A 27,994-nucleotide genomic window follows, 5' to 3' on the forward strand; every position below is an offset into this window, starting at 1 on the left:
ACTTTAAAACTTCCTTATCATAATGCAACTTGATTCTTGTGGAAATGACTTGAAACGTCTACAATTCCCGCTTTTTACTCATAACAATACAACTTGGATCTTAAACAATTACAAATGTTTCCTAGTCATAACAATACAAACAGACCACGCATGCACAGCCTACATTTGTGATTATCATGCAGTATTTGTATGTCTCGTGTGTGTTAGTCAGTCATTTGTCAGTTAAAAGGATGGTAAAAAGGATGCTAGATGGTGCATTCAAATGATTTAAAGCACGGGCAACCAAACAGGTTGACACCTCCTTCCCATTCTTGAACTCTGGCGCCCAGTTTTAACTCCCACAGTGGAATGTGCACAGGCAGTGAACATGTGTCAGTAGTCAATATGATACACACAGCGGTGGGAGGTAACGATTAAGTACTTTGATACTGTACTCAAGCAGATTTTGCAGGTATCTGTACTTTACTTTAATATTTATTTTGTGGATTATGTTTTACTCCTGCCCGATGATAGCTGGCGATAGGCTCCAGCACGCCCGCGACCCTCGTGAGGAGAAGCGGCTCAGAAAATGGATGGATGGATGGATGATTAAACCCATGCTAAAATATGCTTCTTTGGCTCAACTAAAAATATGCATTTTGGCAGCTCCCAACAATTTTTTTCAGCAATGACAGGAAATGTTATGACTCCCACAAATTACGGCTCTCAAGGCATGTCAAGGAGTGAAATCATTCCTCTGCATGCCTTGTTTGGTTTATTTTAACATTGCAAAATTAAAAGCCAGGAGACTTAAAATAAAACAGCTCATAAACTAATTACATTAATAAAATACAATTACAGTAGTAGCAGTTGTTGTTGTAGTCGAAGTATTGAAAAGATTGTGTTCAATGTTGAAGTTTCCCATGTACTGTAGATGGATGGGTGGGGCCACAGCGCAAAATACAATTTGAATAACTTTTTTTTTTTAAATCACCAATTTTTTGTTGGACATCAATGCACTGCTATAAAGTTCAAATAAATTAAGATTTTTTGATCACTTGTACGTAATTATTATGTCCTAGAGATGGCCTCTTTACCCACTGTATATATATATATATATATATATATATATATATATATATATATATATATATATATATATATATATATATATATATATATACACATATATATATATGAAACCTCTGATGTTGTCCTCACACAATAGTATGTCAGCTCATTCACCTCCAGCTGTTTTGTGCATTTTCCTGTTTTGTGCATGACATACACAGTGTGCGCTCGGCTCTTTCAAGGTGGACTCGCCTCACACGTACAACACAGACGACGCGACACAATGGCAATACTTCCTATAGACTATTTTTAAAACTGAGACAGCAGATGAAAAAGGTTCTTGTGTTTGCATCTGTACTTGTTCATGTCCAGCATTATTTGCATTACCAAAGCTTCCGACCACAGATGAATAATTCAGCCTTTTATTAAAATAATGTGAAGGCTTCAAGGTGTCGTGTGTGTGTGTGTGTGTGTCAGTGGTGTGAAGTAAACAAGTACTGTACATGTACAAGCCCTTAAGTAGATTGGTAGTATCTGCACTTTGGTTTGAGTTTTGTTTTATCAACGACTTTTTACGTTACTCCCTACATTTGAAAACTGGTATCTGTTCTGCCTAGTGACGTGCGGGTGGATGCTGAAATATCGATACCTCCGATACCAGATTTTTATGCTCGAAAATAAATTCTTAAATCAGAAATATCAATAATTATGATATTTTAGGCATTTGCAGTAATCTATAACATTAACAGGGACCCAGTTGAAAGTAACTTAACAATTGAGATCTTGTCTAAATAATACACGGTCGGTGGAAAGTACTTTATCTACCGCCGAAGTGTGCACAATGCATAAGACAGTCATTAACTCAGGAGACAATGGCAGAGCGTGAACGAATTCACGTGTGGAGCTATTTCAGCTCTTTAGATTTAGTAGATGCATTGGGTGTATCACCATCGGTGGCAGATCAGTATCGCCGATACCAGCTTGAATTTTACTTCGGAAAGCAAATCAGTATTGCTTTTGTACTACAGTACATTTCACCATTTGTACTTCATTTTTTTAGTACAAGCTGAATGTTGAAAAAATTTAAGTACAGGACTTACATCAGCACTTTTACTTTTACCAGTCTTCTTCCTTCCTTTTTTTTATCTGGACTTCTACTTACGGAAGAGCGCGAGTTATTTTGCCACCTCCGGGAATGTGTGTGTGTGTGTGAGTGTGTGTGTGTGTGTGCATGTGTGTTTTTGTGCGTGTAGATACATATTTAGAGAGTGCTGGTCGGTTTGGTTTCACAATGATTGGGAACAGAGCCCAGTGGGTCGGGTTTAATGGCACCATGTGGAAGGGGTCACCTCAAGGCTGTGTGTCCTGTCACCTTTAAACACAGTGATAACCTCGAAACTTTCATTAAACTTGTGATTCACACCACTCACTGAGTCATATGAAGGCATTAAAAAAAGGAATCGACTCCGAGGCTCGAAGTTCCCCTTTTTTTCACTGCCCATAAAGCTACAGAACATGTGTCGGGCGAGGGCGGGGTTAACTGAGGGTGGAAAAAAAGCTATAAATAGTTTTCTTTTTCTTGCAAGGATACTTTTTGGGGACTATGTACAGTGACCCTAATGAGGATAAGCGGTATAGAAAATGGATGGAAGAAATATAATAAAATATAATAATAAAACAAATATAATATATAAATTAGCAAAATAGACTTTTTTTTCCATTTTAATTTTATTAAATGATTGGTTAATTTAATTATCCAATTTTTAAAAATGACAATGAATGATTATTTTATTATTCAAATTTATGATTTTACACACACGTTTTTAAACGTTTTTTTTTAAACCACATCTACAAATGACCTCACCAATCCAGCTGTTTTTTTAAATGTGGCCCTTGAGCTCAAAAGTTTGTCCACCCATACTGTAAATTCTCCATTGCTGTGAACTTGAGAATGATATAAACCCTATTTTTTTTTAAAAAAGGAATGGATATCTCCTTGAAGTTTCTGATCACATGCACTAAATGTATACAAACTTGTACTTTCAAGTGTATTTCAATGACAATAGAGTATTCTGATGTTGTGTGTAATGTTTCCTTGTAGTGAGGATCTACACTACCCTCTTATCCTTGTTTGGGTTGAGGGGATTGGCTGTTTTGGGGGGGGGGGGGGGGAAGCGTGGGTTGGAAAGACCAAAAGCGCTCACGACTCTCGCGCGTTCCAGTGTAGCCAATGAGCGTCCGTCTAGCCAGACCCTGCCCGCCATACAAATAAGCGTGGTCTCGCTTTTATTGAACCCACTTTTAAGGTCACGCTCCCACGTCCTTCTGCCGTGTTACACATCCTCCTCGGTGATTCGTTATAACTGTACGCGTAGCTGCTTAGTAAGAGTTGCAAAACTTCCACATACTTTTCCGGGCAACTTTTTCTGAAGAAGAAACGTCATCAAATAGATAGTTTTTGTTTTTATTGTTGTTCTTGTTTTGTTTTGTTTTGGACGTCTCCACCTGTGAGCATGACGCGGAGGTCGTGCGCTATCTACGCGGTGGGCGTCATCTGCGCCACCCTGCTCGTCGTGGGCATCGGCTTGATCGCCTCGCAGGCTTTTCGCCGGCTGATGCACAACCGCCTCAAGAAGGTAAGCAAAAACAAGCGTCCACTTTTGTTTGCTCGTGTTCCATTGCACTCCGCTGCGCATTGCACATCCGCTCTTCCGCTGTGCGAAGAGCGGATGACAGTTGACGGTTGACAAGCGGGGGATTGTGTGGAAGACCGTGGAGGGCAACCTAAGGCCTGCGGCGAGGTTTTATTAGGTCCGTGCACTTCTTTAAAAAACTAAAACAAATAAAAATAGCAAAACACTCAAAGCAACTGTAAAAAGTCCACAAATTAAAAGTGGGAGTAAGTCAGTATCTGTGCAAGTCATACGTTTTCAGCAGTCTTGTATAAAGCACAAGTATCCTCACAGAAAATAAGTTAAATCCACCTTGAGGAAAATTACTTCGACAAAAGACCTCAAAGTATCTGACATTTGCCGTAGAAGTATTTATTATTATGTTATTTATCCAGGGAAGGCATTTGAGAACAGGTTCTGATTGTCAATGCCTACCTGTATTCCGCAAAGTTTGAAAAAGAAAGGCAAATAAATGCAAATACATATGCAACAACAAACTGTACAATGTGATGGTTGCGTATTTACATAATACATTGAAAGTAAAGATAAAAGTAGTCCAAAAAGTAAGTGATTTGATTGTTTTCTAAATCTATTTAAATTGTTTCTTTTTCAACTCCAGCACTAGTTAAAGATCTGTGGAAAAGTAAAGTACAAATCCCGAAATATATTTTAGATCTGCCATCAGGAACATGTGAGAGAGAGAGAAAGATAAACAGAGAGACACACAGAGACAGAGAGAGAGAGAGAGAGAAACTACCATTGTGTCCATATTATACAGTACCTCCGTCAGGTCAGGAAGGACTATTCTATGGCTAGGCAAAAAGAACATTGCAGATATCCGCAACTACATTCTTCCTATCCACAACTGTAATTTCCGATATCCGCAATGTCATTTTGCCTCGGACAAATTATGTCACTTTTGCCATTCATTTGTATGGGGTTTCTCATAATAGACTGTTGTAATTCCAGTTCAAGATATCTTTAATTCACCCCAATTCGTGATATCTACGTGTAACTTCTCGGATAGGCCTATTTAAGTTTTAACAAGGCAAAATTACGTTGTAGATATTTGTAACTGGAATTATGACGAGTCAAAATGACGTTGTACAAATCTCAAACTGGTGTTACACATCTGCAATTCAGTTGCAAGTGAATTGTAAATATCTGCAAATATCTTTATTTAGGAAATATAGTGGAGGATAAGTGAAAGTTGACAGAAATATAAATGACCAAGTAAAGTACAGACATGTGAATATTCTACTTACTGGTACAGTAACGAAGTAGTTGTACTGCGTTACATTATGAGAATGGGGCCATCTTGTGGCAGCTTAGAGTGTTTTAGAGCACAAAAACAAAGAATAGGTGACTTTTTCAGTGAATTGTTGGTGATAGGCTCCACAGGAAAAAAAAGCGTGAATAGGTGAATTAGTGAATTAGTGACCTGTAAATATGCAGGGGATTACCGTATGTTAAACTACTGAGCATATATTGACCGCGATTGGATTGCTTTGAAAGTCTTGAGGAACATTTGTGGTCGTTTTTGTGAAAGATGAGATTTGAATGAGAATTGAAAATGTAAATGACTTCCCAGAAAATGTCACCAACAATATAAAGTCAGCACTTGGACTTGTTTTCGTGCTGTTGGCAAACAATGGTAATTTGAGGTGTAAAATAAAAAAAATTGAAAATGATGATTCGGATAAATTATTCACTATGCCTTATCATTACGACCAGAGGTGGTTCCGAGAAATTCCATGCCCAAGAATAATTGAGGGGCTGGGCAACCGTCGGTTGTTTGTGGGTTGGTTGGTATTTTTAGCACATCACATCAGAGAGTACATAGTCAGTTGTTTTAGTACAAACTGAAAGGAAAATATATTTTACAATAGTTATGTAATTCATTTCTCTTCATTCACTTTGTTTGGAACACTCAATGTAATCAAGGGGAGATCACAGTAACTTTGTTTTTGCAAACACTTTACGAAGGTCCCAACATCGGACGTTTCAACGTTATGAATGGCGGGCAATGATGCGCAAGAAAACGCGATCATGGAGCACGAGAAGGCATGCTCAGAATCAGAATCAGAATCATCTTTATTTGCCAAGTATGTCCAAAACACACAAGGAATTTGTCTCCGGTAGTTGGAGCCGCTCTAGTACAACAGACAGTCAATTTACAGAACACTTTGGAGACATAAAGACATTGACAGAAAACAATTGTGCAAAAAGATGCAGAGTCCTCTAGCACTTAGAGCAGTTCGAATTACTAATATTGCAATAGTCCGGTGCAATGACCATTGTGCAAAGGGCGCTGAGACTTTAAGGAGTGTATGCGGTTTAAAGTGACGAGTAGTGCGATCATCTGGGACAATGTTGGTTGTGCAAATGTTACAGATACTCCTCAATCAGTGTGCAAATGGAGCAGATGCTACTCTAGCATGAGTGGCCAGTATATGCAAATAGTGCAGCATGGCGAGACAACTACAGTGAGTGCACGAGTAATACATAATTGGCCTCACAGAAATGTGACAACGAACTCAAGTCAAAAACTTTCCAGCTTGTTGTAATGGAATTATAGGTTAGGTGTTTAAGAAGTTGATCGCAAGAGGGAAGAAGCTGTTGGAATGTCTACTAGTTCTAGTTTGCGTTGATCGGTAGCGCCTACCTGAGGGAAGGAGCTGGAAGAGCTGGTGACCGGGGTGCAGACGGTCCGAGAGGAGTTACCGCTATACTACTGTTTTTCTTTTGATTATTTTATATTTGTGGACTAGAAGTGTTTTTCATGCAAAAATTTACTTTCCTACTGCGTTATCGTAGGTTACTGACAATGGCACATACAGAATTTTTTTTTTTCAGTTTACAAACTCGGGTTACGTTCCATCGTAGGAACGGAACTCTGTCCTAAACTGGGGCCCACTAGTACTTATAACTTTGGATAACGAACTGGATGGACTGTAGAAGGTATATTTTTGGCTTGCAGGTCAAACTCAGGGGGTAAATTATGCATTAAAATGAGGAATTATGCTCATTCCATTGAATTTGAGACCAAGGGCTCTATTTTCATGACTGGCGTAAATCCGGCATGTCATGTGGTGTAACTGCGCACGGAGGCAGGTTAGACCCGGTGTTGGTAATTTTGTGGGAAAGCCAGCTTGGTGCTGACTGGCCTGCCAAATTGGCAAACATACGCAGCGTGCCTGCATTTACATGAAAATGTGGATATGCTGGCATTTTCATCCCGCCACAGATGCGCCAACTACAAAAATAGAGCCACAAGTCTTTGAGGAGTTGAGACCAAGTCAAGACGGAGACAATGTGAGACCAAGTTAAGAACAACGCTTTGAGGAGTTGAGACCAAGTCAAGACCAGGACTTTGAAGAGTTGAGACCAAGTCAAGACCAAGAGATTTTGAAGAGTTGAGACAAAGTCAAGCCTGAGACCGTGTGAGACCAAGTCAAGACAGTGGGGTGAAGCAGGATGCTGCGTTCAGTGTTCTCAGACGTTAAGTTGTTGCCCTAAATTACTCTTCATGTTCCATTAACAGGGCTTGTTGCTTGTTGAGTGTCTTTTAAATGACACATTAAAGTAAGCATTTCATATCTTAATCTTTATAGTTGAAAGAAATTCCTTGGCAAGGCACCGATTCCAATCTCTCTTTTTCCCCTTCGCCTCAGAGGGCGATAAGGGTGGAAATAAGCCAGCGGGTTGCCACTTGGACATGAATGTATGTTTGTTGTTTTTAAGCAACTACACACTACGCTTCAATAAGTATTGAGGAGAAGGTTCAAGTTTCCGTGGTGGGCCGTGCATTTGGTCCCTGGGCCTTTAGTAGGGACTAACCCGACTTAATCCTAATTTTATTTATGACACTATCACAATTGTTGAAACTATCAATGCTATAAAAACATTAAAAAAGAAAAACGCAACATTATAGCACATAACTGTGCCACATACACGATTTGGACCAGTATAGAATCAATATTTATATAATAACATGAGCTAAAACATTTAAATAAAATACATCATACAGACCAGAGATGCTGATTATTAAATACAGACTGTTTTGCCTGTCGAAGTTGGCTGTAACAAGTTTTGTTCTGACCAAACAATCACAAGACGATAAAATGCTGTCGTCATCGAGGGCCAGCTAGCTTGCCCTGTGAGGACAAATTCGAAATCTGATTGGTTAAAGAAACAGTCCGATTGCTAATACAGTTTTAGTAGTAATGTCGGCCAGCATTACTGATTATGAAGGCCCTGGAGCAGATTTCATTGACATAGCAGTACATAGAGGCTGAAATATGATTGGATTAAAAAATAAAAATAAATCTAACATCCACATATTGGAAGCAGTGGAGCCAAGAGAAATTCTACAGAATGAAGATAATAGACTGTTGGGATTACATTAAAACAATTTCATTGCACAAATCTTAGAGTGGCGGCACGGTGGCCGACTGGTTAGAGCGTCAGCCTCACAGTTCTGAGGACCCGGGTTCAATCCCCGGCCCCGCCTGTGTGGAGTTTGCATGTTCTCCCCGTGCCTGCGTGGGTTTTCTCCGGGCACTCCGGTTTCATCCCAAAGACATGCATTAATTGGACACTCTAAATTGCCCGTAGGCATGATTGTGAGTGCGAATGGTTGTTTGTTTCTATGTGCCCTGCGATCGGCTGGCAACCAGTTCAGGGTGTACCCCGCCTCCTGCCCGATGACAGCTGGGATAGGCTCCAGCATGTCCGCAACCCTAGTGAGGAGAAGCGGCTCAGAAAATGGATGGATGGATGGAAATCTTAGAGTTTCGATTGTAAATATAGATCAGTACATCTGATCGTGTTTAGGCCAGCAGAGAAGGCCTTTGCTGGCCCAGAAGGCCCACCACTTGTGGATTCTGTCTTAAGGGCTGGTATATTTTGGCATTGCGTCCTTCAATTCTCACCAATTTGATGCATGCAGAGGCAGTGAAATCTGACACTGGCCACGAGGCTCCGGTGACGCACTGCTTCATTGAGGAGGCAGGCAGGTGGTACTATGCAAAATATACAGTTCACTTTGAAACTCTAGTGAAACCCACACTACATTTAACATACTGTACCAACAAGAAACAAGCCTGGTAGTAGTATGATTTATTTCAGGGCGCCTCATCTCACTCGCACCATGTATGAAGACTCTCATTCCAAGAATGCTTCCTTGAGTCCTAAGCCTCTTTCGCCCCAGCCAGCATTGGGCAAGGGTTATCCCTGATAGGATATTGGAAATTTTACACAGCCCTGACTTGATTTAAAACCTAATAACAATAAATGTGTTGAAAAGTATGCAGGGGAACGGGCAACTTCCCACTTATGACTTCTGAGTTGTGTTACAGTTAAGACCACATGAGACCAAGTCAAGACTTTGAGGAGTTGAGACCCAAACGAGACAGGTCAAGACCAAGACTTCAGGAGTTGAAACCAAGGCCAAGTCTTTCAGGAGATGAGACCAAGACAAAGCAGGTCGAGTCAAGTCAAGGCCTAGAATTTGAGGAGTCGAGACCAAGTCAAGGCAAGTCAAGTTTTGACTGAGATGAAGCAGTTCCAGACCAAGTTAAAGCCAAGACTTTAAGGCAGTGGTGTCAAACTTATTTTTTGTCACGGGCCATATTGTAGTTACGGTTTCCCTCAGAGGGCCATTATGACTGTGAAACCATAAAAATCTTTAATTGCCTCATCATATTTACATACGAAATTTATGAACTAGTTTTGGAATCAGAAATCAAGGGTAATGGGTTTTTCAACTATTGTTCATGTTTGGTAACACAAAAATGCTTGCACGATCTCAACATTATTTAATAAAGGTTGGGAAACACTGTTCTTTGAAAACCTCTGGAGCAAAAACAACATTAAATAGTCTTTATGTTCTATTGTTTCTCAGATGATTTAAAGAATATTCTCTCGCTGTGTGTTATTCATGCCTGTGTTTTTGTCCGTTTCTAGACATCAAAGTAGTGGCAGTGCGCTTATTTGCTTATTCACCTGCTACACATGTTTTCAATCGGGGAGCATAGATGAGAGGGATTCTCTGTTACTGTTGTCCATGCAGTATTTCATGTCGCATGCTGGGAGGGTGGTCATGTTGAATTGTGCTGGGGGGGGGGGGGGGGGGGCATGAAAGGACAGCGCCTGAAACGAGCACGCTCTGCCCTCCTCGATCCAAGGTGACAGCTTTATTGTCCTTGACCACTCGTAGAATACAAGCCTGAGGAGGAGGGTTCTTGGAACACTGGGGCCGCTTCCGCGCGCTCTCCTTTTTGGGGTAAATTTACGCCGGCCACTACTTTGAACAAAACTGACACAATTAGGCCAAGCTAAGATTTTTACCTCATGTATGTGTTGTTGGAAGACAAACTAATCCACCCAACACCTCTTCCCTTCCTTCTTGCCTTGCCTGTGTTTTCCAATTCCTCAAAAGATCCCCGCAGTGAATCGTTGGGATCGTTGTCCACAAGTGCGAGGCGTTTTGTGGCTTTTGAAAACTAGGGGAGAGTTTAGTTTTGTAGCGGCTGCTTACGCGGTACCAGGGCCTCATGGAGCTCGGGCCTAAAGAATGTGGGCCGGATCATTAAGGTTGCTGTCCGGTGCAACCATTGGGAGTCCAGCCTTTTGCATCACATGATCTGTCAGTGACTCTCCCCGAGTGCTCGTCGTCAATGGCAACTGGTTGACAATGGAGCTATGAAGGAGTCTCCCCTAATACCATTCATGTGCATGGCCAATGCTCTTGTCAGACAGAGGCACCCCTCCACAGCCCCCCAAAGATGTTTTTGTTCTCCGGGTTGTTTTTGTTAGGAACACACCATCCAGACTCAACCATCCCGCCACTTCTTCTTAACTTGAAATGTTGTCACTTGAAATTTAAATCAGTACTATTTGTGATGCCTAGGCAGATATTAATGTTGACTATTACACCGGCCCTTTTTTGGCCTTCTAACAATTCAACATTTCTCAACTGATTCAAACTATTCCAAAGTACAGTGGTACCTCACAAGTTTAAGTCGTTCCGTGACTAAGCTCCTAACTCAATTTACTTGTATATGAAATAAATTTTCCTCATTAAAATTAATTGAAATGCCATTGATCTCTTTCAGCCCCCCAAAATAGCAATTTTTTGGTAAAAAATAGCAGTGTTGTTTAAAAATATAATTCAAACATCACAAAAGAGAATGTAATGAACTAACCTGGTTTCTTAAAGAATAATTATTGTCCGTATTGTAGAACAGTGGACCCCCGTATACTCGCAGTTCGGCACCCACGGATTTACTTGGTCATATTTTTTTTCAAAATGTTTTTTTCTTTTAGGTTTTTTTTTGGGGGGGGGGGGGGCTCACCCTGAAAACGCTTATAAGTGGGGATAAACTGCAACTAGCAGGGGTCCACTGTATTTTTGCACTGGATACATACCTTCTAGGGGCGTGGCCTTACGAATGAAATCAGGAGCTGGAGTTGGGTTGTGTGAGTTGTGGCTACAGCAGTTCCTTGTCAGTGTTCTAATATTGTATTTGTGTTTTTGCCAGTTTGTTTTGGCTCGCAAAAAAAAAAAAAAAAAAAAAAACATCGAACAAGCGACATTGTGGCACTGAAAGTCAAGGTACCACTGTATTACTGTACAGTAATTCAGTTTTTACTAGTACTATAATTCATTATTTTTAAATTGTCCAATCCCCCCTTTTTATATTTCCTACATTTCCCTGAATTCTACAGAATTCCAGTTCAGCATCAGCTCTTCAGCATTCACACGCAATTTCTACTGAAATTGGATCTCGAGTTATTACTAAGTTTGTCATCTAACTTCAGGCTGATGGTGTTTCAACAGGAGATTGTTTTGGTGGAGGGCAGCCGCGTGTTTGAGTCATGGAAGAGGCCCCCTCCTCCCGTCTACATGGAGTACTACTTCTTCAATGTGACCAACGTAGATGAGTTCCTCGCTGGGGCCAAACCCGTGGTCAACCAGGTCGGGCCCTACACATACAGGTGGGGTCCGAGACTATAAATCAACAATACAATAAAGTGGGACTAACCTAAATGTGGCCATATCTGAATTGTGCTACTTTGAAGCAAAACAAACATTTGTGTCACTTGAACCATGTATGTAAATACAGCCCTACTGTACCTTTACCAAACGTGGTTGTGAGTGTATTACAGGGACCACACTAGAAATAGGCATTTTGACTTAAGGAGTAGAGACCAAGTCAAGACGAAGACCAAAGGAGGTCAAGGCCAGGTTTTTGAGGAGTCGAGACCAAGTCAAGACCATGGCATATGAGACAGTCAAGACCAAGACTTTGAGAGTTGAGACCAAGTTCAGACACCCCAGACCAAGACTTTGAAGGGGTGAAACAAAGTCAAGACTTGAGGAGTTGAGACCAGGTCAAGACCAATACTTTGAGGAATTGAGTCCAAGTCAGCAATGAACAAACAATTCCACACAAGCGACAGAATTCCTAAAAATCATCCATGCATTATTATGCCTACTGTTTCCATTGACCACACACTCAAAAGTGTTGAATGTCGCTAGTGTTTGCTCAATGCTGAAGTAACTGACAGAGGACATTCAGTTCCTGCTTCTTGTTATTCCCATTCCATAAACGATTGAAAGTGCATTTGTGACTGCGGCTCTCCTTGACCACATGCGAGAGCATTACACTACCTTAATTGTTGTATTTCTTTTCACCTCCTTTGAGTGGTGGTGTATATGAAGCTAGCACACAACTTAAATTTTCAATCGCAAATACACGAACAAGCAATGGCTTGTAACTAGAAAGTTGGGGGAATCGTAAGTGAAGGTACTACTGTCCGGGAAATATTTGGATGAAAAACACTTCTAGACCATAGTTGTAAAACAAATGAAAAACAGTAATAATGTCAGTAACTGAGCATGTCGCATATTTTCATACTGCTGCACGAGCTAGTTCCTTCCACAGTATTCGAAACCTTGAAACATCATAAGCGAAACGTCTTAATCCGAGGTCCCCCTTGTAACTGTTTAAGCACGTCAAAGATATGCTTTACAACTGCTTCTCTTGGGGTCATGAAAAGATGGTGAAATATCTTTTTTGTGTCTCACAAAGGGAGTACAGGTACAAGGACAACGTCACCATGGTGGATGATGGCAAAATGGTGTCGGGGTACAACACTAAAAGCTTTGTGTTCCTGATGGACAAGTCTGTCGGCGACCCTGCACAGGATAACATCACCACTGTTAATATACCGGCTTGGGTAAGGCAAAAACGACAACAGGACTTTGACCACCATGTACGCTCTCCTCAAGTCCCCCTCTTTTCTTGTGTGTAGGCTGTGATGAACAAGGTCAAAGGGAGCTTCTGGAAATCCTCCATGGTGTCCATTTGGATGAACTCCATCGGGAGCGGCCTATTCACCACACGCACTGTGGACGAACTGTTGTGGGGCTACGAGGACCCCCTGCTAGCCCGCATCGCTCCGAGCAATCCGGAAGTCGAGACCATTTTTGGTCTTATGTATAAGGTACGCCAAGATTTTGTCATTATTACAAACAGCCGAAAATATTTTGGGAAAGGAACACAAGTGGATGGTGGTTCTAATTTGGGAGGGGCTAAATTTTTGAAGAATTATTGAGATATTTTTGTCAAGTCAAACTAGAGTTTAAGTACAGTAGTGCCTTGTGATACACAACATTGGAGAGTCAAGACATGTCAGACTTTCCTGGAAGGCTAATCACTACTAAAGACGGTGTCTCTACATAGCCGCAAACTCGTTCAACAGTTTACATACTTCATTCCATGCTGCTGTTTTGGTTAGCAACCAATTTCTCATAGGCTCAGTGGTTATCTGTTTACTGAGCATGTGTAAGCCAAGATGATGTTTTATTACTGTTCTTCCGGGGTAATAAACTGCTGAAAAGGGCATTAGGGGTGTGAATGACAATCTTTTTTTTCAAATGGGAAAAGAGATGCATCTATTTAAAGGGGGCCATGATTTGTCTTGAGTGGATGACAGCCAGTATTTGAGGAAATACAGAACATGTAAACTTGTCCCCACCCCATCCAGAAAAATGGATCCAACGATGGGGAATTCGTCTTTCACACTGGGAAGCAGAATTACTTGGATTACGGCCGAGTGGAAACATGGAAAGGTCAAAGGTAACGTATTCGTCCTTTCCTTTTCTTTGGCCAATGCGCTGAAGCGCCGTTGGGCAACCTTCGGATTCAAATATTTCTTAAGTCAACTGCTTTTTGCTCATAATAGAGGCTGACTTTGTTTGTGGGTTTATTTAATATCTGGATGTTTGCCCTCAGCTCTGAGGACAGAGCACCCTAATAGCATAATGTCTCCATGGTAACTTCTTTACGCCTCATTATCAGCTGTACCACTTGTTCTCCTTTCAGATTTGTATCATCAAACACTTCTCTCCAATTTTGTGTCATTGACATGATACGATATGATATCTCGTTCGAAACTCTTAACGGAAACAAATGTCTCTCGGAATGTTTTGCAGCCAGCTGACCTTCTGGAACTCCAACCAAAGCAACAGCATCAACGGGTCCGACGGAAGTGCCTTTCATCCCCTACTGAAAAAGGACGAGCGCATTTACATCTTCACCCCGGACCTTTGCAGGTATTTTTACCCGTGGTCTGTGTGAAAATCTTTTTCTGTTCTTCTATACGCGCCAGAGGGGCTATTATTTAACTATTCAACAGCAAATCCCACGCTAAAAAATACCTCGGGCCTGGGTGGATTAGCGATCAACATGGGATGAAGCGTGAGAAACAAAGCCAGAAAAGTAACTTGCAGTGCGCTCAAGAGAGTTTTCTTCCTGGAATAGTTAGGACTTATGCTCATTGGGAAGCTAAAATGTTTATGAGATACTTTTGGATTTCAAATGAGTTCAAGGCTTACTGGTACATATCCTAACATTGTATAGCTAAATACCCGACATGCATACTCCCCAAAGTAACCAACATAGTATACTGATAAATACTTCAATATATCACACCGCATAGCCCTTACATACCTTGCATAACATACTGATACAAACTCTGTTTACATGTGATCATTTTCAAGGGACAAGATATGAAAACAATGTCGTTTTGGTCTTTAGCCTGAAAATACAAACATTTGAAGAGGGGTTTTTAAGTATTGGAAAACGGCAGCAATACCATTTCAGTTTAAATGCTGAAAATAATAGTTTGCTCAAAAAGTCTTTAGTGTATGGATTTGTGAGTACAGTAATACCATGCTAGTTCAAGAGCGAAAAACAGCGAGTAATTGATGTCTACATTAATAGCTTAAACCATAAATATACCTCAAACTATGATCTGGACTCCAGTTAAATATCTTTTCAACGTTGTTTTATAACATTACCCTTAAAAATAAATGGATTGCACATGGGGCAAACCCCTCCACTAACATCCCAGGTTAAACTTAGCTCCTACTTGACATTGAAAACTTGTTCTCTCAGTCGAAATATATCACTTCAATATACAGTGGTACCTTGGGTTAGGAATTCAATTTGTTGCATGATATCTTTTGCAACCCAAAATGTCCTTAAGTCACGTAAATGTTTCCTATTTAAATAAATGGAAATGCAATTAAACAGTTTCAGCTCCAAAACGAAGTTTACAAATCCAAAATTGTACCTAAATCAAGGTTTGTTTCTTTTTTTTTTTTTTTTTTGTTGCAAAAATGTTGTTCATTTTTTCATAAACCAGGTCCACTGTACTTCCCTGAGACCAATTCCTATTTAGACAGAGATTTGGCTCCATCTTGTGGCGTCTTAATGCGTTATAGAAAAATGACAAAAATGCAAACAGGTGAGTTTTTCAATGAACCACAGAAAAGATAAACAGGTGAAATGAAACCTGCAAATATGTGGGGGATACTATTGCCTGTACATTAAATTTTTCATAAAATACAAATCAAAAATTTTGTTTGCTGTTTTTACTTGGTCTTTACTAAGTTCACCCCGAGTTGAGAACAAGCTTGACCGATGAAGTCATACCCTTACGCTCACTGATGACACACATCTCTTAATTTAGGCAGTAACCTTGACCTCAAAAATCTTTTTGTCACATGTGGAAAGAATCTGTCCACATTCTACCTTTGGCCCAGTCTGGGCGCATGTCGTTAAACCCCCCTGTGTCCCACATGTTTACAAAACACTTTCACCCACTTACAAAACACATTGTGGCTTCACGCAGGCGGGCCGTGTTATGTGAACCAAGGTGGAACGCTTCCTCCTCCGTTTACTGTATTTTTTACATTTATGTGAAGAGGAAATGCTTCATTAAGTTTGGCACAGATGCGTTTCACATGAGCAACGTTTGGCTAGTGTTTGCGTTTTAAAAACATAAATGTGAATTGACATCTGTAAAAATCTTTTTATTTTTTTTAAATAAAGGATGGGAAATCCCCATTTCTAACCCTTGGGCCTTGTTACTAACATTTGAGCCACAAAAGCTTCAAGATGTTGATGAAGGGCAGACAGGTGCTTGTCAAATAGCTGACTTGTCTTTTGGTTGTGCTGTACATTAATCACTCTTCCCATTGCGGCCATTTATTTAAAAAAAAAAAAAAAAAAAAAAACAGCACCCGGTCCCAAAGTCAATTATTGAATGTAGTGCAAGATAGGGAAGGGCCTGTCTTTTCAGTACAACATGAGTGATATAATCGCATTGGTAACTTGACTTCTGAATTTAATTCGTTAAGGGAACTCAATTTATTCTGAAATTTTTCCCATTGAAATGTACTGAACATGCATCACAATTTTATTACGTTTTTAGTACACAAAAATTGCACCGTATTATGTAAAAACATAATAAAACAGAATGTAAAGAAATCAATTTATTTGTGTAATTACTGTGAATGTTTGCTGGTTGGATTAGTATTTACGGTCTGAGAGTGTTTATATATATTTACAGTAATTGTGATGTTACTACTGAGCTAATGTAGATTAGGGATAGACGAGGGTACCGACAAATTCAGGTTAGGGTAATTGATGCCCCCCAAATATTTATAATTTGGTATATTAATAGTTTAAACCATAGATATACAACAAACTTTGATCCAAAACACATAAATATAATTTTAATCTCATTTCACAATATTTTCCCTAAAAAATAAATAGCTTACAGGTGATATATATATTTTTAATGCACCAGTAAAAATAGACACGTGACGAAGACTTTCCTTAACCTCTAACAATCCAGGCTAAACTTTACTTCTCACCAACATAAAAAGATCTTCATACAGTCGAGATGCATTGCTTTGACTTCAACAATTAAACCCGACTTATGGCGCCATCTTGTTGAACCTTATGGTGTAAACAGTAAGAGCTAAAAATATGCAAATAGGTGAGTTTTTCTACGCATAGCTGAGGCTAGGTTAAAAAAAGTGAATAAATAAAATCATGAAAAGTAAACTGCGAATATTCAAGGGATTATTGTACATTTCAAGGCCTTATTAACTGTAGAAATACCACAAAACTACCACTTTGTGACAGTATCACTTCTTCCTGGGGGAGTAATTTTACTTTTTAGTTTTATCTTACAGTAGTTTGTACAGTACATAATTTCTTACGACCATTTCCACTGTACTCGCTGATCTTTTAAACTTTCGTACAAAGTATTTCCAAAGTATCGTTTTCCGAATTCTTGTCTAGCAAATACGCCCTGAAGGTTTTTTAGTTGTTGTTTTTTTTTTTTTTTTGGTGGTGTTTCTCGCAAGGGTGAAGGGAAAGGTCGTTACGGTATTGTTGCACACTGGCACACACTGTATGGACTCTTTTGTTCTGACTAAGAACCATCAGGATTCCCTGAGAACTGTTCAGCATGCTGTAACTCTCTCAGGGGTCACAATAATAACACCCTAAATGTCTTACAGACACGGTACAAATGGAAAGCTGTTACATCGATGGCACTGAAGGTTGGATTTGCTCTACATGGGGATTTTTCTGTCTCAATCGTTTGAAGGTCACGCTTTAAAAGAGCAGCTGCATAAGTGGACCTGCCTTGCAGTAAATCAGAAGGCAAATAATCGGACTTTAAACTTTAACTGAGGTGAATGTTAGAACGCAATAAACTACTGCAATGGTGAATAAAGTTATAGAGGAGGTAATAAAATCCATTGATACTGTTCAAAGAAAGGATTGACATTTTACAAAGGGGGCAAGGAGCAAAACCAGGAACTTCTGATTCCTGTTCAGAAATATTGTCCCCAAAGGCCTGCCCCAATGATGTCAAATTTAAATGCAGACATAATGACACATTTCACAAAGTCAAGAGGAACTTCACTGCACTAACTTTTTGTCCATACAGGTCCATCTATATGGAGTTTGAGAAGGACGTAGAGGTAAGAGGGATACCAGCATACCGGTTCACGCCGCCACGCTCAGTCCTGGCCAGCAAAGAGGAAAATCCGGCCAATGAGGGTTTCTGCATCACCCCGCAGGAGTGCCTTGGAACGGGCCTCCTCAAAGTCAGTCCTTGTCGGAAAGGTAAACAACTGTATCTCTGTTTATGATAATTTCATCGTCTGTTGCGTAAACAGAACATATCAAGGCGGAAGTAACGCCACATGTCCCGAAAGAGTGCGCTAAACTTGGTTATATTCTGGATTTAGCTAGATGGTGTGGAGAAGACTCAAGTAATTAAAGACACAATTGGAGTGAATCTAATCATAATTTAAGTGAATTATATTGCATCAGAATCGCGAGTGAATGGTAGCCTGTCGTGATTGGAGGAAATATCGGCGGAATAGTAGTGAATCGGCTTGTATTGGATCTCATTTTAACGGGATTGAAACGCATCATAATAGCGGGATTGGGAGTGTAGTTGTTGCGAATTGTACCGCGTTGTAATTGGAGAGAATCGTATCTAATTGGAAAGAATTGTATTGAATCATAATTGGGGTGAATTGTTAATTGGAATTAATCACAATATATTATAATTGGAGTGATTTGCAACATAATTGTAGCAGATTGTATTGCATGTTAATTGGAGTGAATGGTATCGCATCGGGCGATGAATGTGGGTGCAATCTATGGCTCAAACTATATGTTTGGGAAAACCTTGTTTAATTTTCGGCTTGTTGGTGGTCTGTATGGGAAGTGGATAGAAATTGGGGCCACGGAAATAATTGCACATCGGCATGATTCGGCTTAGTGTCGATTGCGAAATGCCGCGTATGTCTCCAATCTCCGGCTAAAATGTCCTGGTGGCCAAAGGTCCCAGGGATGACACTTGAATGGCTTCGGTGATGCTCTTAGTGCGTTCAATGTGTAGCTTCACTGTTGTACCACAGGGTTTCGTCTGTACGCTTGGTTAGAGCTGTATTTAAATTTACGCACGTCCCCACACATAAATCCAAATTGATAAATCCCATACTTTGCATGGAAACGTTCCTACACACGCTTTACAAACACTTCTGGGCGTACGCATGCTTGATAAATGAGGGCCCTGGTCATTTAAGTCCACTGGTAAGAACGTGTATACGTGCTACGGTGACCTTGGTGTTTGTTCGACGGCTGTTGCCAAACACAGGAGCAGGAAAGCATTTACCTCTGCCCCACTTCACGAGCACTTAGCCATGCTGCCAGCGGACACATATGCAATGACGCTTGTTTTTGAGCGACGGTGCACATTTCAGAGTTTACCAGTGGACCCCAGCCAGGTTTGGTACACTCAGTGATGTGGTTCGTGCTTAAAATAGGCCCGGTGGACTGTATCACTGGTTCGCAATGTCTTTTGTTGACAATAAGTGGAAGGAACTGAGCAGAAGTAGCAAGATTTTTTGTGGATATCACTAATTGGTTCTTCATCAGTATTAGAATCAACTTATCAACCTATTGTTTCTTGTATGACGCCCGGTAGCTTGATTTTCTGAGACACGGGTCAGATAAAATCTTAAACAAGGTACAGTAATCCAATCCCCTGCTATATTGCGGTTCGCCTTTCACAGTCCCTCTGTATTGCAGATGAGTTAATTTTTTTTTTAATTGTTGAAATAAATTTACAATATGTTTTAAAACTGAGTTGAAATCTGTTTCAATGTGATTAAAGGAAGTGAGAGGGGTATTTTGAGGCAAGGATTTGCCATTGTAAATGTTGGACAGGTTTAACGTGTAACGCTACGCTAATGGTCAGACCAATAAAATAAAGTTCCAACAAAAGGTTCTACTGATGATTAGCTAAAGTATGTTTACACCAAGTACAATATAAGTAAACTAGTCAAATGAAGCCCTATGAAGGAGTCGAGCACTGAAGAATACCAGAAAAATGCCAGGATTTACAGGGAGAAACAAGGGCACACACACATAGAAAAACAACAACATCCAAATAGGAACAGTATGCAGCACAACAAACTGCGAAGACAAAGAAACAATCTGGCCTCTTCCTGGTGTAGCTGCAGAGCTTTAAGACTGGGAGCTGAGTGATCATGACATTACATTTTTCAAGCAAATTGGATAGAAAGATTTACTCTGAACACACTCCACACCACAGCACAAAACGCTCAAAATAATCATTTAGACATTCAACAATTGGGCCTTTTTTTACTTTGATCAGAAGGGAAGGGGTGAATCTGAATTTGCCCCGATTATAAGTATGTGTGTACCCGGCTTTAGTATCCCTTGACCATTCAAATATTCTTGGCTGTCCTGATAAAAAAAAAGAATAATAAATTACGATTTTGGTCAGAATACATCATTAAAAAGTATCCCACATGAAGGTTTGGTATTTGTACGAGCCACACGTGAAGCTTTAACCTTCTGAGACTCCACAAAACAAGCGGTGATATTGAGAAATAAACTTGTCGGCAACATCCACACAGAGTCGAATGATGCACGCCAGATCAAGCGTCTCCTCTCAGTGCTAACTGGCGACAAGTGATGCATTGTCACACGGGACAGCGTTGGCAAATGTATGGAAAGCAACTTCTTTTTGTGGTTAATCACCCTAATAGAGTGAATTCCCTTCTTTTTTCCCAGGCGCTCCAGTCGTGGCCTCTTTTCCTCATTTCTACCTCGCAGATTCCAAATATGCGGCAGCTATCGAAGGAATGTCCCCTGAGAGAACTCACCACCAAACCTACCTCGACCTAAACCCGGTAGGATAAACCTAAAAATAGAGTACCTTGACGGAAGAGTGCACCAACTTACAAGTTTTTCTAGTTACAACCTGGCATTTGATGGAATTTTTGCTTTGTGTTGCGAGCCAGAATAAAAACAAGCAATTAAGACGTACTACCCTCGCATGTGGGCATGCAGAACCACATTTGTGATGCACTTTCAGACGTTTATTAAATTGGACAAACAGTCAAACAAATACAAAATGAGAACACTCGCAAGGAGCTGCTGTAGGCCACAACTGACACTAAGATGCTCACACTGAACCAACCAACCCAACAGTGAGCAGTAATTACACTTTATAAAACCACTTAATTTCTTTACATTTTCATTTATTGTGTTCATTTAGCGGCACGGTGGCCCGACTGGTTAGAGCGTCAGCCTCACAGTTCTGAGGACTGGGGTTCAATCGCCGGCCCCGGCTGTGTGAAGTTTGCATGTTCTCCCCGTACCTGCGTGGGTTTTCTCCGGGCACTCCGGTTTCCTCTCACATCTCAAAAACATGCATTAATTGGAGACTCTAAATTGCCCGTAGGTGTGAATGTGAGTGCGAATGGTTGTTTGTTTGTATGTGCCCTGCGATTGGCTGGCAACCAGTTCAGGGTGTACCCTGCCTCCTGCCCGATAATAGCTGGGATAGGCGACCCTAGTGAGGAGAAGCGGCTCAGAAGATGGATGTGTTCATTTATTATTATTATTTTCATTTATTGTGTTTATGTTTTTATAGAATAGTGTTATTTTTATTTGTGTAACAAAAATGGTAGTGTTTTTTTTGCGGCCCTGGAGTGGATTAATGGCATTTCAACGACTTCCGATAGGCAATATTGATTTCATATATGAGTAAATTGCATTTTGAGCTTGGTCGCAGAGTGAAATAAACTCAAAAAATAAAATCAAGGAAGGCCAATGACTGGGCACAGATAGACCAAGAACAATTCACACTCACATTCACATCACACCTACAAGATGAACAATTTAGTTTTTGATGACGCTATAGCATGCAAGTTTTTGGAATGTGGGAGGAAACTGGAGTGCCCGGAGACAAACAACCCAAGCACGGGGAGAACATGCAAACTCCACAAAGGAAAGCCCGAGCTGAGATTCAAACCTTGAACTTCAGAATTGTGAAGCAGACATGCTAAACACTGCATCACCATGCTACTCTAGCCTTTTTTCAAATAAACTCAGTGGTCTTTATCATTGATTTGTCTATACAAGTGAATGTTGTGACCATACATGTTTTTTGTGCTGGGAATCCCTGGCTGTGACAAGGTACAATTGCACTGTCGCGCCATCTAGTTGCGTACAGGTGACAGTCCAGGCTTGAGTAATACTGTTTGTTCAGCCGTTTCATTACTTTTACGCTGTAAAAGGATGGACGATGGGAAACTGACGTTCTGTTGTCCATTTACAGACCACTGGCATAATTGTACGTGGGAACAAGAGAGCGCAGATCAACATCTTAATGAATAGAATTTCCGGTTTCCCGTAAGTATTTTTGTATATGTGTGTCTGTTTGTTTTGTGGGATCACAAGACTGTCTTTCCCATCCCTACCAGGAAAACCAGAGGTCTTAACGACACCATCTTCCCCGTCATGTTCCTGAATGAGGTGAGAAACCTATCAGTAAACAAAAAAAAGTAACACTGATCAGTGGAAACACCCAAATTTAGAGTTCAAATGTAAGTATCTTGGACAAAATACACTTGTATGACAATTACGAATGCGTTCATTAAAGCAGTGGTTCTCAAATTCGGCCCCAATTTGAGAAGCTGTAATTTGAAGGTCCGCAAAATTATTTTATTACATTTTGTATCATTTTTAAAAAGTGCAAACCTCCATATGGGGACCAGGCACATTTTGTATCATTTTTAAAAAGTGCAAACCTCCATATGGGGACCAGCGCGGCAATGAAACATACTTAACCAATCCTGCATACCTTAACTTTGGGCCAATCACCTCTGAAATGATTGTGACGTATCACATAAATCTGACATCCCATATAGAGTTGTACAGATGAGGCAAGGCGACCTTGGTAAAATATTTGCATCTTGAACGCTCATGTTGTCTGTTTCTTAGCCAGTCGCTTTTTGAGTTGGTCTGTTGGTTGGCTTAATGCAGCATCCAAATTGCTAAATTGGCAACACTGACTCTTTTCTAAACCAGCTCTTCTCTGTTGAGAACTGAATTTGGTTAAACAGGCCATCATTATTTACATTGAAAAATAAACAATTCCAGTGGTGTTTAGTACATGCTACAGGGGATACATTCCAGACCTACCCACAATAGGTGAACATCCATGATATAGCCAGACCATATACACAGTACATTTTTATTTTTAAAGTTTTACCCCTTCCACACACTTAAAACACAATCAAACTCATTAAAGTACAGTTTAAACTTGTAAATGTATTTGAACACCAACAAATTGCTGTTACTGTTAAATAAACGGTTGATAAGTGCACTTGTGACTGTGGCTCTCCTTCTCCTTATTCAAGGTTATTACAGTAAGTAAGTATATTGTATAAAAAAAAACATGATAAAAATATTGCTTTAAAAAACACAAAATAGTGGGGGTGTCACAGAAACAGACTGTATTTTCATATCTTGTCTCAACAGAGCGTGGTCATAGATGAGGCATCAGCGGCGAGGGTCCACAAGCTGCTGATGATCGTCACGGTGGTGTCCAACTTCCCGCTCATTTTTGTGGCTCTTGGTGGCATCATGCTGCTGGTCCTGATCGTCCTGCTGATGCGCGAGCGCAAGCAGAAGGTGCGAGGACCTGCCACTCCATAGTGCTTACTTTTTGGATAACAGCTCTAACCATAATATATTTTCATTCAGTTATTATTAACTACCAAGCATGTGTTGTCAATATGACTTTGTCTTTTCAATCCTTTCTAATAACTGTGCTGCTCCTTTGGTCTTAATTCCATTTGTCAATATGCTGTCAAACACCATTAACCCACCTGTAATTATCAAAATGGAGCATCCTTCAAAAACTGAAATTTTTGGTGGAGTTTAAGACACATCATCTGTAAAGCTGAGGTTTACCTTGGAGTTTAACAATGTGTAGTAATTGTAAATCTGAAGTTTAATGTGGAGTTTAAAGAGATGTGGCATCTGTAAAGTTGGTTTATGCTGCATTAAAAAAAAAAAAAGAAGCATAGTGTGGTAAACAGCAGTTTAGTAACGCACTACTGTTAATAAAGTTAGGAAATATGATAATATGTACTGTATGTGTTTGTTTTTTATGCATTGCTATTGATCACAGGCATTGTAATTGATATGGTCTAAATAAATGTGAACCTTTTCTTGCAGGCCAGCGGTGAGGAGAACACGTCTTACTCTCCGGCGTGTGAAAAGGAAAAAGAAGACCCTCAAAATGGAACGTACATCGGTCTGACGCCCAAGGTGGACGCGCAAGCTTGAGCACTGTCGCCATCGATGTTTTGAAGTACAAAACACCACTGCAAATTATATGTCCACACCCTTCAATTTGTCAGCGAAAACACATTTCATTGTTTATTTAATGAGTTAATGAGGCTGCTAATTATGGATGGAAACATCTAGAGATTGCAATCAAAACAAAAATGACTGAAATGGGGTTGGGATCAATATTTCAGTATTAGACTGTCAGGATCAGCCCCTGACTACATTTTTCAAGAGCCCATACAGGGAGGGAAAAAGGACAGTCAGTCAGTATTAAAATCCTACGCCCCCGCTACTAAATATTACCAAACATTGTTTCTATGCCTACTGCCTAAAAGTATCTTTTATGTATAATGACAGTGTTTGGTCGCTCACAACCCTCTCACTGGCATGAGCATCAGACAAAAACGCTGTATATTTTGTAAAATAAGAAAGTCCTTCTCATTTTTTTTCTTGTTGTAAATGTTCCTGTAGAAAATGTCCAAATGAAGAACTTCAGGTCTGCTTAGAGTAGGTCAACACTTTTGTCGAAGCCCCTTTCACACCGCCTATAAATACAGCATTTTCCTATATCGCTGTATTCTGCATGAATGACACGAACACAGAATGGGGTGACAAGGTTGACCATGAAAAAGTCCGCCTTCAGAGGTAGTATCAGAGCCATAAAAGCTGCTTTTACACTACCTGTAAAAGACAGCATTGTTCTACCTTTTTTTAAAGCTGCTGTTTGATATACTGTAAATGGCACTGATGCAAAATAGGGCACAAAGTGGAAGTGACATTTTTCCACCCTCAGTCGTCGCATCAAAACCGTAACAGAACCTGTGTCTAAATCCCCTTTTACACTGCTTCTAAAATCCATAATTTTTCCATCCTTTTTGCATGTTGCTGTTCTGTATAAATGGCACCGGAGGTCTGTATAAATGGCACCGGAGGTGGGCCGATGCCTGCCTGTAACTGTGTTCCGCAAAGTTGGGAGAGGGGTCAAGTTTAACGCTGACAGCATTCAAAAATTTAGAAAAGGTTCAATTAAGTTCACCTGTAATGCTTATGGTGCATATTAGGTTCAATTTTGTCAGTAGTGTATTTTGCATTCGAAAATTTTCAAATATTTCACAAATATTTGCACACCACCCCAAAACAAAATTGTCAGCAAAAGTGTGAGTGAAATCTGGGGCAGTTTACTTGAACACAAAGCTTGTTGTATGAATGGCAACAGAGGGATACAAAGGTTAACTGGACCTTCTGCCATCTAGGGGAAAGAGCATTTACTTCTTCTGCCTTTCACTGTTGTGTCAATGGCAGAGATACAGTAGATCAACAAAGATACAATATTTGTAGTGAATAAATCATACTTTTCGGGCTAATTAAGTGAAATCGGATCATTTCCGGGAGCACACCTGATGATCGGCACAGTGGTTGGGAGTCACTGATGGAAATTATTGGATTCTGGAATGTGGCGGCATTGTGCCAAAGTGTCCACAGTTTTGGCGATATCCCACGCCGTCCGGTTCTGTGAAAATAGCAAAGGTGGATAATTAATGGGTCTCCTGCTCTGATGTTCAGATTGGGGATAGTTCATGCAGTACTAGTTTTTTTCTGTATTTTAACTGCTCCTACTAATTGTTACTGTAATGTTACCGCTCAGTGTTCTATTTGGAAAACTGCCTCATCCTCCAGTCCAAACACTTCTACCGGCATGGAAGAAATGAGGATTATTAGTATTTTTTTTTTAATTGTTCAATGCTGCATTGGAGCCACAGCGGTGAAGGCGTCATCATTTGTGAAATTGTGCTGCCTGTAAATACTCTTTTTTTTATTCTCTATTCTATTCTTGCAACCAAACACAATCATGCCTCAAGTGTATAGTTTTGCTCGAGTTGTGTCTCAAGGCTTTTAACATTGTTTAGAAAATTGCTGCTCGGCAATTCGATATTTTTTAACACTGATGAGTCCATTTCTGCTCTTATTATTATTGTATTATGTTATTATTAGTTAGGCATGGGCATAACAATCCATACATTCTGCCAATCGTGTGGAATCTATTGTCGATCAATCGTGTCTTGAAACGGAGGCAATGTGGAGTGGACCAATATTCCCTCAACTAGTTTGCTATCTAAAGAAGAACAAATTGTTAAATTCTGTAACAATGTACATCATTTCAAATAACTCTTCATCAATCTTAATTAATGGTAAGACTTTGGTTAAAGACATACATGAAAAAATAATATAAAGAATACATGACCGTGTATGACAATAAAGTAGTATTTTCCGAGTTAATTTTTTTTAAGTAATCTTATGTAAATGAAGCTGTGTTTTAAAAAAGAACGTTTATGGAATTGACTGTCGATGAATCACATCTTGAAGTCATGGATGTCAAATGGAGTGCACTATTTAACTAGTTCGCAGTCTAAAGAAGAAATGATTGTGTAATTTCGTAAATTTATGAGAATAGCATCCTAATTTGTTCGGAAAAAGTAGCAACATTACTAGGAAACAAAAAAATTTACAAGAATAATGTTTTCTTCGGGAAAAATTGTCATAATAATACGAGTTAAAAAGTACATCACAACATCACAAGAATTAATTTTTATTTTTCTAGACAAAAAAGGTAAATTAATATAACGTTATATTGAGCACATCCACAGCACAACTCCTCTGAGCAGCATTATATGTTCAATAGCACACAACATTCATATTTTAAAAATGACAAAAAACTGAATGTTTTTTTTTTTCCTTAGTCGATGGAGGAAGTTTAGTGCTCATCCCTTGTCTTAGTGGTAACATTTGACTGCTATGTTGTTATATTAATTTGCTGTTTTTAATTTTAATGTCTTTAATTTTTTAGTAAATTCATCATTTAGATATCTGTTATGGTAATGGTGACGATTCATGGAGAGTGCATCTTGTAGTCTAAGTTCACAATCATCAGATGAATGAAATCGCCAACTTTGTTGTGTGTGGGTTTTTTTTTTTTTTTTTATGATCTTCAAAAAACCAAAAAGCAAAGCACAAAATGGATGCCATGCCGTTTGATTACAGACTGTACTTTATGAAATTATCGTTATTGTTATAACCGTGTATGTATCCTTCTAACCGTCTTTATTTTGTGAAATGTTGATGTGTTTTCACTGTGTACGCAAAATAAAACAATAGGTCTTAGTGTGCTGACTTTACCTCCTCTGGATTTGCTTTGTGTCTCTGATTTTTTTTTTTTTTTTTTTTAAAGGTTGAATTATTATGAACTATATCTAACATCAAAATGAGCACACAAACGCACTTAACCGTTCTCAGAGGCTTTCAGTTAAAGTCCACTTCGACTTTAGTGAAGGAATTAAAAACCCAACAGCTGGTTACGCTCATAGAAAACCTGCAATGTTTGTTGCTGTTCAGCAGGTGGCAGTATGTTCCTTTCAATAGCTACTTTCTGAGCTCCTGTTGCCTTTTAAGCATTAGTTCTTAACCTGGGTTGATTGAACCCCAGAGGGCAGATTTACCATTAGGCAAAAACAGGCAATTGTCTGTGACCCCGAGATTTCAAGAGGACCCCCAAGGTCTCATAAGGAAGTGATTAAGAAAGAGTACTTTGAAATAAAGCCATTGTTATTGTTTTAGTCTTAATCATTTAGTCATTATCATTTTGACTGCCCGCCTCCCTTTTGCATGCAATGGACTATTCCATCATCTTACTGCCCCAATTTGTAATTACGT

At 39.8% G+C, this 27,994-nt stretch overlaps 1 protein-coding gene across 1 annotated transcript; it reads left to right on the forward strand.

Moving 5' to 3' along the window:
• Window positions 1–3,296: 3,296 nt before the first annotated feature.
• Window positions 3,297–27,462, forward strand: LOC133413603 (lysosome membrane protein 2-like). Its single transcript, XM_061698184.1, has 12 exons — window positions 3,297–3,686; window positions 11,566–11,723; window positions 12,821–12,968; window positions 13,044–13,235; window positions 13,779–13,870; window positions 14,227–14,346; window positions 18,045–18,223; window positions 20,714–20,832; window positions 22,266–22,339; window positions 22,411–22,462; window positions 23,471–23,623; window positions 24,173–27,462. Exons 1-12 carry the CDS (start codon window positions 3,564–3,566, stop codon window positions 24,281–24,283), a joined length of 1,521 nt encoding a protein of 506 aa, XP_061554168.1. The 5' UTR covers window positions 3,297–3,563; the 3' UTR covers window positions 24,284–27,462.
• Window positions 27,463–27,994: the final 532 nt, after the last annotated feature.

This window comes from Phycodurus eques, chromosome 15 (genome assembly GCF_024500275.1).
Source record: "Phycodurus eques isolate BA_2022a chromosome 15, UOR_Pequ_1.1, whole genome shotgun sequence".
NCBI classification, from domain to species: Eukaryota; Metazoa; Chordata; class Actinopteri; order Syngnathiformes; family Syngnathidae; genus Phycodurus; species Phycodurus eques.

Excerpts from the sequence above, each read along its gene's own strand:
- LOC133413603 (XM_061698184.1), top strand. The coding sequence starts at position 3,564 with ATGACGCGGAGGTCGTGCGCTATCTACGCGGTGGGCGTCATCTGCGCC. Across the intron at positions 3,687-11,565 it reads TGCACAACCGCCTCAAGAAG|GAGATTGTTTTGGTGGAGGG; the intron begins GTAAGCAAAAAC and ends GTGTTTCAACAG. Across the intron at positions 20,833-22,265 it reads CCTACCTCGACCTAAACCCG|ACCACTGGCATAATTGTACG; the intron begins GTAGGATAAACC and ends GTCCATTTACAG.